We start from the raw sequence: 12,896 nt of genomic DNA, 5'->3' as shown, positions 1-12,896 counted from the left end.
TGTCTAATGTAAACTTATACATTACAAAAAAAAAGATAATGTGAGTGGCCTATTGTCTATATGGCAAGAGTTTTTGGAGAAGCAGAAATTAGAAAAGCAGATGTAGAAGGAATGGAGACAGTGGTTACTGCAGTAAAGAATGTGTGAAGGATTAGCTATTGTTCCAGACCCCACATCTAGAGTTTATCAATGCATTAGAATAAAGTCTAACAAAATATCATCAGCAGCACCTTTTGACGTAACATTGATTATTAATCGGTTTACATAAAATACTTACCATAAACATTTAATGGAGTCACCAGAACAAATAGAAGTAGTATCCCGACCGCCACTGTGGTCTTTTTGTTTGATTTTAAGCCTAAGAGAGAAGAGACAGGAGCATCATCTTTCATGCTATGTACACCACAATCATTGCTCATGGAAGGAGTAATTCGACCTCACTTCATCACTCCAGGCAGACCTCTTGCTCTCAGGAGTGGCAGTTCACACCTAGAACATCTCTAGTTCACCACATGGCAGCTCAACAAGTCCTTGTTGAAGATACCCCCACCACTTTGGGCAATGAGTTACCTGGCCTGACATCCTAATTAGCCCCTTAGTTGGAAGTGAAATTGTAGAAAGTTACATGTTCTACTTAGAAAAGGGAAAGGCCCCACTCCGCTATGCCACCTCTTTACCAGTGTGGTGCTGAAGTTGGGAGTTGTTCCACATAGTGACTGGGTTATGCGTGAACCACCAGGACACCCTCTGAGTAGCACCGATGGAATACGTATCCCGTAGGATGCTGCCAATGTGGCAGCAGAGAAGACTGCACGTGAGTTAGAGAGTGTGTGTGTGTAAATGGCAATGTGTCCCTTTCAATGCTTGTGTGTACCTGGTCTGAAATTATGGAGTGTGGTATAATTTTGAAGCTCCTTTGCAAGTACTGCTCTCAGGCAGAGGACAGCGTAGGCAAGTGGGACTAGACTGCAAAACATAACCCTTCATTAAAGGAAAGCCTCTCTCATTCGTCATTTCAAATTCATTTTCAATATATCTATTTGCACAAGGTGTGACTGTAACCTCTCGATGGGCCCGATTCACAGAACTAACTTAAGACAAAATCCTAAACTTACTATCATTTTGGTATTCACAGAAGGCACTTACTCATTTTGGTATTCACAGAAGGCACTTACTCATTTCGGTATTCACAGAAGGCACTTACTCATTTCGGTATTCACAGAATTTGGAGTCCTAACTTTAGGACTCCTAAATGCCTTCTGTGAATACCGAAAGTCTTAAAATTGGGATTTTTCTCAGTTTAGGAGTAGTATAGTTAGGACTTCTAACTTTAATACTCCTAAATGCCATCTGTGAATACCGAAAGTCTTAAAATTGGGATGTTTCCCAGTTTAGTAGTAGTAAAGTTAGAAAAATCCCAATTTTAAGACTTTAGGTATTCACAGAAGGCATTTAGGAGTCCTAAAGTTAGGAGTCCTAACTTTACTACTACTAAACTGAGAAAAATCCCAATTTTAAGACTTTCTGTATTCACAGAAGGTATTTAGGAGTCCTAAAGTTAGGACTCCTAACTTCTGTGAATACCGAAATGAGTAAGTGCCTTCTGTGAATACCAAAATGAGTAAGTGCCTTCTGTGAATACCAAAATGAGTAAGTGCCTTCTGTGAATACCAAAATGGTAGTAAGTATTGGATTTTGTCTCAGGTTAGTTCTGTGAATTGGGCCCTACGTGTTTAGAGGTGTGAGGGAATGGGAAAAGTTGATGAACTGTAATGTTTTGTTCTTAAAATCAAGAAACATTTTTTAAACGTAAAAAAAAAATTACGATTTTCAATTGAGCGGAAGAGAGGCCAGAGTCCATCCAGCCGGGTTCTGTGTGTTGCTTTGCATTTTTCCTACAAGGGAGTGAAAGCCTCATTAAAGAAAGATGTTTGGAAAAAGGCCCCTGTTGAGTGATAAGATAGAATCACAGAGAATAATAGTTATCAACTGTATGCACAGCAAGGCCTACGTTTTGTCACAAATAAATAATAGGTTATGGTAAATTTCTTTATCTAACTCAGACACATGACCAATTTAAATGCACGTGTTTTCAACTGCTTACTGTTATAGTTGTATGCCACAGAACTAGCAAGGGTTTGTGTTACAGGAGGTGTAGAGCTAGCCACACTGCCATCTTCACTAGCTTATACGTACAGACACTGTACAACATGAATCCCCTATTTAGGTATTTTTCGTTCAGAGCAGGAAACATTATGCAATTTGCAGACTGCTATGGAAGGTTTACCTTGTGTTGAAGAAAGAAAGTCCAACAAAATATGAAATAGATTTGTAAGGAATTCTCCAGGTATATGAATATGTATATTTGTAAGTTTTCTTTTTGGAGAGAGGATGCTTTAAGAGTTTGGTACAACATGTTCTCTGTCACAAGATCTCTTATTAATTATTAATAAACGTAGAACACTTTACACTCTGAGGGTTGGAGTAGGAGGTGTTTTTCTGGGAAGTGTAATTTGTAAGAGGTCTACTAAATCTCTTGAAAGGCAGAAATGTAGGCACAATATATTATATCATGTGATACTATTCTCAAAAGCCTCAGAGGAGCACATGTTTACTTGAAAAATGCCAACATTTCTAACGAAAAGTCTTATTATTTTAGGACTAAGTGTACTTGAATACAGCGAGAGCACCTCTGTTTTTGGTTGCAGCACACAACTCCTTGTGAAAGGGTTTAAGACCAAAAAACATAGAGGTGATTAATCCAGTAGGCATTACCATTTAATGCCAGTGGGCCACTTGTGGTTTTTTTTTTTTTTCTCCCACACTCTGCTGGACAAACGTGCTGACTTTCTGCTGTTTATCCAACCACCTGATAAACTGTGAACCTTTTGTGCTAACTCCTGGCAATGAGCCATATAGTTCATCTTTTATTATTTTTTTGTCCCACCCACCAGGTGATGAATAACGAAGGCAGGATCTTTGCTATTCAGTCATCCACCAGCTAAATTATAAAGATGCTGTTATTATTCCCTTGGCTGCTAGCCTTGCAATGATGCTACTGCAATCTGCTTGGTCACTGAACATATAGCTGAGGAGAACTGATGCTCACATAATACAACATCTATACTGCAGTGGAGGCTGGGTAAATAGTGGAGTCTTGTTAACTCAACTCACACAAACTCTGATGTGTTGACCTATCAGAGTATTTGGAACGCTGATGGTGTTTCAGCTAAAAGGTATATTTGGACCTACCTCATACAATTGAAGAACTGTTGCTTAGCTACAAAGGAACACATATTAGAAAAAGAAAATGCAGCACACTTGACTGTGAATGCTTTTTGCTTTCAACAGTATCCAAGATTACTTTTGTCTTGCTGGTCATGGCGGGTGAAATTCTGTGATTGATGCCTATTGGTAATAGTAGTAATACTTGAATATATTTTCATGATTTTTTTCCCTTCAAATATTGTGTTTTTGCGCCCGGGCTTAGAAAAAACATGTCTCAGGACTCACCGAGGAACAGATTGAGTTATTATTGGCTTTTATGTGAAATGGACTTCATCGGATATTGATATTGAGGGGAGGGGAGGGGAGGGAAGTGTCCATTATGACCTGCGTCTGTACAGCGCAAGATGGCGGCTCTCCATCAGCAGTGTGGCTTTGTCCATGCCGCATCCATGCACGGTCTCGCTGGTGCCTGTTCTGTGTGGTGGGTGATTGGCAGCTGCCAGTTCATCCCCTTGGTCAGAGAAGGATCCCTCTCCTATAGTGAAAGCCACTCATCTTCCTCTTCTTGTGTTTCTGCTGTTCCGTCAGGCAACGGAGACCGATGTGAAGCTCTGTCTTGCATGGAAACAACAAAGCCACCATGACCAGGCCAAACTTGATGTTCTAACATAGTGTGATCTCCTTGATTTTTTTCTTCTCAAATAATCTATCAGTTTGACACCTTGGAATTTCAGTTGTCCACTTGGAATGCAATAGCCTGGTGGCTCTGGCTCTGACTATCATGTGTTCAGATTGGTTTTATTTTTACTGGCCTCATATATTATTGAAAAGAGTTTGGATTTTCACACTATTGCCTGGATACGTTTTTTCTTGTTTATTCTTCTAATCCGGGTATCAAATAAGGAAGCATATCGGATCCAGGGGAGTGGGAATATTGGTAAAGGTGAGTCTCCCATTAGTAATAGATACGATTTGGCATGCCCCCATGGGACGATCAGTGGCCCTCAGGGGGAAATGGAAGGGGCATACACTTAACATTGTGTCAAGCTACATCCCTCAGGCGCTGAGGTCAGATGCCTAAGCGGCACAGGGGACGCTATTGGTCGATCTCCCGGCCGGGCTTCTGGTGCTGGGTGGAGACATGAACTCCGCCTTGGACCCAGAGGTTGATAGAGCAACACCGCTGCTGGAGAGAGGGGGGGGAAGGGTGTTGAACCACTTCAAGCATTTACAAAAGCGCTGGGGCTGACGGACCTTTGGAGGATGCATAACCCTGAGATGCTCCAGTATACCTTCTACTCTGCAGCACACCATAGTTACTCCCGTCTTGACCATATATTAACGCACAGGGGGAACAAACAGTGGTTCACTGGTGCCAGAATTGGCCCCCGGGGTATATCGGATCATTCCCCCGTAGAAGTAGTAGTGAAAGGTCCTACTCTGAAGTTCACTCTACCGCCCAGACTAAACGCATGGTTCTTAAAAAATAAAGACTATGCGCATAAGATTAGGGAGCATGCCCAACTTTACTTCCAGGAAAAGGAAGGGACAGTGTGGGAAGCGTTCAAGCCAGTGATGAGGGGATATGTGCAAGTGTGTATTGGGGCCAGCAATAAAGAAAAGAAACTCCAGTGGGATGCATTAGAAATGGAGGTGACCAAGATGGAAGCAACTTGTCTAGAGGGGGGGCGGCAGGATCAAGAGCTAGCACAAAGTCTAGATCTCAAATGGAAAGAATAGCAGGATCTAACAAATAATGCAGCAAGGGCGGCAGCTCTAGCCATGCAACGCCGAGTGTACGACCTGGGAGATAAGGCAAACAAAATGATTGCCTGGCTCAAAAAGAGGGATGGAGATAGGAGCTGGGTGGCCGACAAGCGTGACGAGAACAGACAGACTTAAAACACCGGGGAGGAAGTGGCGTGAGTGTTCCCAGATTATTATTTAAAAATATATGCGTCCCAACCTGAAAGGACAGCAGAAGATTGCAGCAAAGGGTTGGCCGAGATTTAGCTACCGGAATTGTCCGCTGAAGACGCAGAACAAATAGACAAGGACATTACCACAGAGGAAATAATCGGGGCGAAACAAGATCTGCAGGCAGGGAAGGCGCCTGGGCCAAAGGGGCTGCCGATGGAGCTTTTTGAGTGTACAACAAGTGCAGTGGCCCCGTATCTCTGGGAGATGTTTAAGGAAGCGAGAACACCGGGATGGCTACCGGGACCAGCGGCTGGCAACAATTGTTGTGATTCCGAACCGAAGCCGTACAAGCCGCCCGGTAACTGTGGCTCGTACCAGCCAATATCCCTGGCATTGGGAAGCGAAAATCTCGCTCTTCGTCAATTATGTCCTCCTGTACACGACGCGGCCAAGATTCACTGAGAGCCAGCCCCTACGGATCTTTAACTTATTCGGTAGTTACTCGGGATACCAAATTAATTGGGACAAATCCCCGTTGTGTATGCTGTCAGATGGTCCCCCACCACTATTCGGGACAGGAACCCAACTGCAGATTAAGGATAACTTGAAATATTTGGGCATACAAATTACAAAGACAGATACTGACTTTCTCGCAACAATCCTACAACTGCAACTAGACAGGTTAAGATGCAATGTGGCCCACTGGAGGACCCTGCCGATCTCCCTCATGGGTAGAGAAGTTCTTTTTTTAAATGATGTCCCTTCCCCGGCTATTGTATATTCTACAGAATACACGGTGTCCAGTCCCAGATAAATTCTTCAAGGAACGTTAATATGGAATGGCGGGGGGGGGGCAAAGATTGCACTAGTTAAGCTACAGAGAGGCGTATATGATGGTGGTCTGGCCATACCAGACGCTCAAAAATATCACTGCGGCTCACAGTTGATGGTCATTAATGACTGGGTGTTCATGGACAGAAACAACCCAGCATATCGAGTGGACCATTGGGCGATGGGTGCAAGAGGGTGCATGAGGGCATTATCTCGAACATTGTAGACAAACATATGTCACCACCCACTCATACAGTGATCGGTGTGTGGGCAAAAGTCACTAGATATCTTGGGTGGGATAATAAGTTGACGGAGCAGACCCCCCGTGGGATAGTGACCTGCTCAAAGAAGTAGATAGGTTGCAGGGGTTGGGCAAGTGAAAAATGGTTAATATTATGCATTTGGGAGATGTATGGCGGGCCAGCCCCTGTTCCCATTCGCTACACTTCAAAAGGAGTTTCAATTAGCAGATTAAGAGCAGTATAGATACCTACATTTGGGGCATGCGATACACAGACATATCAAGGAAGGGGTACATCTCCCTGAATACAGCACACTGGAAGATAGACTATTACTGGACCCGTTACCCGTTAAGGCACGGTCTTATACCTACATGAAAAACATTAACAATTCACCTGACCCCCTTGTGAAGTTAAGAGAGGCATAGGATACAGATGTGGGCCTGCTTGAAGATGACGACTGGGTGGAGGTGGTGCAAAGCCCTAGGGATATGGCAATAAGGGCGAGATTTTGACTGTTACAGTTGAGAATCATGCTTAGGTCCTACTCCACCAGCACACTAATGTACAGACTGGGACACATCCCCACAGATGACTGCCAGAGAGGCTGTAAACTGAAGAGCACCTTCTTCCATATATTGTGGGACTGCCCAATTATACAACAATGTTGGGGGAAGGTGACGCGAGTAATGTCAGAGGTCCTCGGACCTGTAATACCTCTGGAGGCACGGTGGCATGTTCCGATGTGTATCCGGGGAACAAACATGGCCCAAATATCAAAGAATCTGGCTCCTAGTGGCCACAATGTTGGCCAAGGGAAATATTGCAGGGGCTTAGGGTGCTATCTACCCACCGACAGTTGCACGCTGGAAAACAGACATGGACTGGTGCTGCGCTGTAGAGAAAATGATATATGAGAGCCGTGGTTGCCCAAAGAAATGGAAAAAGATATGAATCAGTGGGAAATGTACAGGGGTATCTGAAGGAAGCCAAGAGGAAATAGCAGGAGGGGGTGGGAAATCTCGATTGCTGCAGGGACAGTGCGCCTGGAGTCCAGTCCAATTGGAAGAGATAATATGTACTGGAATGTGTAATGTACTGCATGATGTGTACTGTCAAGATTGTTCTGTGTGAATGTTGTCTGCTAACGCTGCTGATGCTTCAACAAAAAGAATAAAAAAAAATAAGGAAGCATATGACGTACATCCTCAAATTTATTAGCCTACGAGATAACCTACGCAAATATCGAATTTTGTGACTCATTCAAGAACTAGTGGCTCTTGTTTTCAACCCTCGTTATCCCTGGCCAGGGGATTGCCCATGTGTTAAACTCAGACATAGTCTGGGCTGAAAGGTGGATATGATGTTTGGACTTTACAGAATGGAGATTCCAAATGTGTACAATGGTGTTGGGAATGTGAGGTGCCTCTCCAGTTAATTAATATCTAAAAGTCCCATCTAAATATCTCAAAGACACCGCTTCTCTCATCTTGGGGGAACTCTAATGAGACATTAGCAGAGAGAAACTTGAAGGGTGATGGATTGTTTATAGGCAATTATTCAATTGTATAAAGGAGACACGCAATCAGGTAGGCTAGATAGCTTCCTATGTTATTCTAAAGAACATGTTTACTCTACCCAAGTTCCCAGGATTATAGGGTAGCTTCATCATTTTACACTATTCTGAGCCCAGGCAGGGACCATTTATATGTAAATCAAACTAGAGTGTGTTCTAGGACTGCTGTGGCGCGGGCATGGGCTACTTACAGAACATGGGACCACGTCAACACCCATCTTTCAATCGCTGCAATCCTATTAACAAGCAGGGCTCCAGAAGGACGGAGCATGGAGTCAGGCCTCTTTTAAGGCAAGGTCCTGGTCTATGGAATTATCCTAACCCTAGAATGAGGGCAAAACCCAGCCTCCTACATCACAGCAAACTCTTGAAAAGAGAACTATTCAGGTTGCAATTTGCCTAAAGATCAATTATCCAAATAGGCTGTGAGTGAAAAACACTACACAGGCACCCCATCCTCACATGGATACCCACCTAGTGGTTATGCCTGTCAAACTAACTGTAAGGAGATAGCGAAGCACCAGCTGCAAGTAGTAATAACCGGACTTATACGGCAATATGTGCCGTTTATTACCAAGTAGTGCCTGACCTAGGGATGCTGAGCCCAAGGGGTCATTAATGCACAGTAATGCCTGGGACTGATTACGCCACAGTTCCTTAGAAGTGTTGAGGGCACTTGGGTTATGGTTCAGGGTGGAGTGTTTATTCCACTTCACTGCCCATGACTGTGTCAACGAGGGGGTCTTTGCCTGATCTGGAGTGGCGGTGTTGCATCGCGTGATTTTTTTCACAATAGAAGCTGATCATGGGTTTGTCCCTATTTGTTGCAAAAGCACTGCCTGTTGGCACCAACTGCTCTACAGTATTGTGGGGGGTAAAACAAATTTCATGTTGTTTTTAATCGCCAGAGTAACTGCGAGGTTCACCAGGAGTGCTATGACAAATCCTACAAAAGGTGCTCTTTTTGTTTGGTAACTTTATGTATTTTTATCCACTATCCGGGCAGCTGTACAGAGAAAAAAGTAGCAAATGTGCATGTAAAGTACAAAAAACTGGCAAGGCACAAATATCTACATGGCTACAGGTTGATCTACACAGGGCGTGGTTTTTGCTGTTGAGTGACGGATGACGTCACAGAGTTAAAAACTCATCAGTGACCAATACTCGCAAAGTGACAATCAGACCTTCGTGGGTGACTTCAACCTCCACTGGGGCTCACCGCAAGACTCCTCCGCAAACTCCCTGGCCACCTTCCTCTCTGTTAACGATCTCATCCAACATTGTACAGAATCAACACACTCTAAGGGCTCAATCCTGGACCTTGTTCTTTCTAAAGCAGGCATGCTTTCCATCACTACCCCTATTCACGTAGACTGGTCTGACCACCTCCTCATCCCATTCTCTATTCAACTATCACACGCTATAACACTTGGCCAACCCAAGAGGGCTATCTCCTGGTTCCGTGATGTTAAAAATATTGATGTTGGTCCCCTCTGTGAATCAGCTTTGTTATCACTTCCAAGGCTAGACCCGAACCTAGATGTTGACGATCTCACCTCCCAATGCCTCACAGTTCTTGCAGATGAAATTAACAATGTCGCTCCACTCAAAAGCAAATGGTTAAGGCCCACCCCCTCAGCACGTTGGTTCAACAAATCCCTCTATGAAGAAAGGAAGCAGCTAAGATTCCTGGTGAAATGGAGGCAAGTGCCCTCCACCGATAACTTGTCCACGCTTCGCTCCGCAAGATCCAAGTACCACAAACACATCTTCCTTGGGAAAGCGGCGCAGTTCAAAACCCTCCTTGACTCAGCCAAAAAAAGACCCAAAAAACTATTTGATCCCATCAAGTGTCCTGACCGCTCTCCCCCTTCCTCCAAGCTGGAGGATTCTGCAAAGAGAGCAGCGGATTTCGCTATTTTCATCGACGAAAAAGTGAAATAACTTGTGGATCAGGTCGCTCATCCTACCCCTCCAGAGGAGTGCAAATCCTTAGCCATTTGGCAAAACTTTGACACCATATCTGAAGATGCCCTTCTCAAGTGCATCCGCAAAACAAAGGCCGCCAACCATCATCTGGACCCCATCCCCAGTGCCATTGCCATTGACTTTTATACCCTTACCCTCTCCTACTGGACCACTCTGGTCAACCTCTCCCTCTGTCAAGGCTCCCTTCCTGTCTCCTTCAAAACTGGGCAGGTCACCCCGCTTCTTAAAAAACCAACTGCTGATGCGTCTGACCTCAACAACTTCCGCCCCATCACTAACTTATTCTTGTTTGCGAAGATTGCAGAAAGATGTGTAGCGAAACACCTCTCTCGTCATATCAAGAACAATGATCTTCTTGACAATTTCCAGTCTGGCTTCATTCAAAACTGCAGCACTGAAACAGCCCTACTGCCAGTGGTTGATGACGTGCTGAGGATCCTCGACTCGGGGGGGGGGGGGGGGGGTCCTGTCTTCTAATTCTCCTTGACCTTTCTGCAGCCTTTGACACAGTCAATCACAACACCCTTCTCAACATTCTTAAACAGAAAATGGGCATGGAGGGCACTGTTCTTAAATGGTTTGCCTCCTTCCTCTCTGATAGATCAAAAATGATCAAAATAGCGAACAGTCTTTCATCTCCTGTGGCGGTAGGTCAAGGTGTTCCTCAAGGCTCTATACTTGCACCCACATTGTTCAACCTCTATTTAGAACCACTAGGAAATCTCCTAAGTAAATCCGGGATCCACTATCATCTCTATGCTGACGACACTCAAATCTACCTCAAGGTTGCCTCCACTCACGATCTCTCTATCCTAAGCTCTACTCTCGACTCCATTCATAACTGGATGTTTACTCATCAACTGATTCTGAATCCCTCCAAAACCGAATTCCTCCTCTTCTCCTCTTCAATCTCTCCACCCCCGGTGCAATCATGGATGGATCAGTTGAATCTACTGAACACTAAACCCATCATTGCCGACAGCGCAAAATCCCTGGGTGTCATTCTCGACAGAAAACTCAATCTAACCCCCACATCAATTCCATTGCAAAGTCTGCTCAATAGCAGCTGCGCCTTCTTTGGGGGGTCCGCGCTTCTTCCCGGAGCAGGACCTTATAACCCTGGTCCTTTCCAGACTTGACTACTGCAATTCTCTTCTCACTGGCCTCCCCAAATCCCACCTGTCCCCCCTTAAATCTGTTTTCCATTCAGCAGCTCGTTTCATTTATGGGGCCAAAAGAAGCGACCACATCACACCGATGTTATCCACCCTCCGCTGGCTTCCAATCGAGGCTAGAGCTATCTACAAGACTGCTTGTATCACCCACAAAGCCTTGCACTCCTCCTCTCTCCGCTACCTGGCGAATAAACTGAAACTCTCTGGAGGCTCTAGACCATCAAGTAATGCGGAAAATCTTCTGCTTGAACCTCCCACTTTCAAGAAGGAAAGAACAATGGCACAATCCTTCTCAGGCAATGCAGTGAGAATCTGGAACTCCCTTCCGCCACAGCTCCGGACCACCACCTCCTCTCAGGCCTTCAAAACTAACCTCAAAGTTCTGCGCCGTCAAAGACACTTCCGAATGTAATCCATGCCCTCTCTATTATCTGAAGGAAGCCCTTCCATTATAGAAAAAATCTACTGTACATGACTATGGAAGTGTCTTCCCAGTGTGTTCTTGTGGTTTGAGAGTCTGCCATTTATTGCGGTATTATCTTTCTACCTGTGTTTGGTACTCGTGTGTAACATGCACTCGTCACTTTCTCTTGTAACACACGGTTTTCTACCTCTTACATTTGTTTGTTTTCGATACCTGCACAAGTGCCACCAGTGCCTACGTAACGTTTGTTCTTGTGCTTGAGTGCCCTCCATATATTGCAGTATTATACCTCTAGGTTTACTTTGTACGCTTTTGTAACCTGCACACGTCCCTTTTTCCTCCTGTAATGCACCGTTTGCTACCTCTTGTATTTTGTTGTTTCACGATTGTCACTTTTGTAATGCACCGTTCGTTTGCTACCTCTTGTATTTTGTTGTTTCACGATTGTCACTTTTGTAATGCACCGTTTGCTACCTCTTGTATTTTGTTGGCTCACGATTGTCATTTTTGCTTCATTTAATGTAACGTTTGCTTTTGTATTTTGTTCCTTTGTAATGTTCTCATGTATCAGTTCTGTTCCTATTGTAAAGCGCTCTGACATCTTCGGGTAAAGTCCGCGCTATATAAAAACGCACAAATAAATAAAAATGTAAAGCTGCATAGAGCGGGATTCGTCTGATCTCAGGGACAAGTTCAAGTCGCGTGTAATCCTTCCTATAATGTGCTTAAAACACACACAGCTCTCGGATAAACTGATTCCCGAGCTGACATCCCTAGCCAGATTGTTTACAGCTTCAACCCACCAATAATTCCGACGCTGTGCGTTCTGGGACTAGTAGTTTGGCTCCTTAAGCGTGATCCTACAAATCCCATAATGCAATCTAATGGGGCTAGAATCCCCGCAGAGCACGGTGAAGGCGCGCCGTATGCACCCTCCTTAGCGCCGCGTTGTCATGTGTGGATGAAGAACTCAATCAGAACCACGAGCTTCTCTGATGGGACTTACGCTGCAGGCAGCGGAGCCTGCGCCTGCGCCTGCACCTGCACCGGGGGTTTCTTGGCGCTGAGGCTTGGAGTGGCTCCTCAGGTGTACGGGGACCCTTCTTTTCCAGATAGTCGGCCGCAGGCGCGCGCTGATAGTCTGGAGTAGGACCCTCCTGGATGGACCGGGGACCGGGGTCTCCCGGCATGATGTTTGCAGCGCTGCCCGGCATCAAGCGCTTAATAACGAGCAAACTTGGAAAGCAAGAAGCGCTACGCCCCCTAGCGCACGTCATACGCAGGCGACCGTCCTACCTCTATCTCGGAGAAGGTGGTTACGGTGCTCTGACACACCCCTATTGGGGATGACTCACTTTTGGGATCCGATTGCTTAAGTTTCACACAGGCGACGTTCATGTTGTGCAATGCTGACTGCCATGAGCAAGGACTTCAATAAGATGTAAAATAAAATCTGTTTTTTTAAAATCTCACCCCTGCCACTGCACGCTTTAATGATTATTTAGGAATGATTT

The 12,896-nt window shown here is 44.9% G+C and overlaps 1 protein-coding gene across 2 annotated transcripts in view; it reads right to left on the bottom strand.

Moving 5' to 3' along the window:
• The window catches only part of LOC144767856 (uncharacterized), an 84,260-nt gene extending 71,591 nt beyond the window's left edge, over positions 1–12,669 (bottom strand). Inside the window, exons 1-2 of one of the 2 annotated variants that reach the window (XR_013598362.1) lie at positions 11,745–11,822; positions 278–358 (exon numbers count right to left, since the gene is read on the bottom strand). Coding sequence is in view for 1 of the 2 variants with exons in the window: in XM_078651218.1 (XP_078507344.1) it covers positions 278–358; positions 12,389–12,659 (352 nt within the window). In the remaining variant the exon portion in view is untranslated. Of the gene's footprint in view, positions 1–277; positions 359–11,744; positions 11,823–12,388 lie in introns of those variants that run through there. The other variant, XM_078651218.1, reaches the window with a different exon arrangement.
• Between the last annotated feature and the right edge of the window lie 227 nt (positions 12,670–12,896).

This window comes from Lissotriton helveticus, chromosome 7 (genome assembly GCF_964261635.1).
Source record: "Lissotriton helveticus chromosome 7, aLisHel1.1, whole genome shotgun sequence".
Taxonomy (NCBI): Eukaryota; Metazoa; Chordata; class Amphibia; order Caudata; family Salamandridae; genus Lissotriton; species Lissotriton helveticus.
Note: the sequence above shows the minus strand (reverse complement) of the source record. Positions and strands in the feature narration are given on the sequence as shown.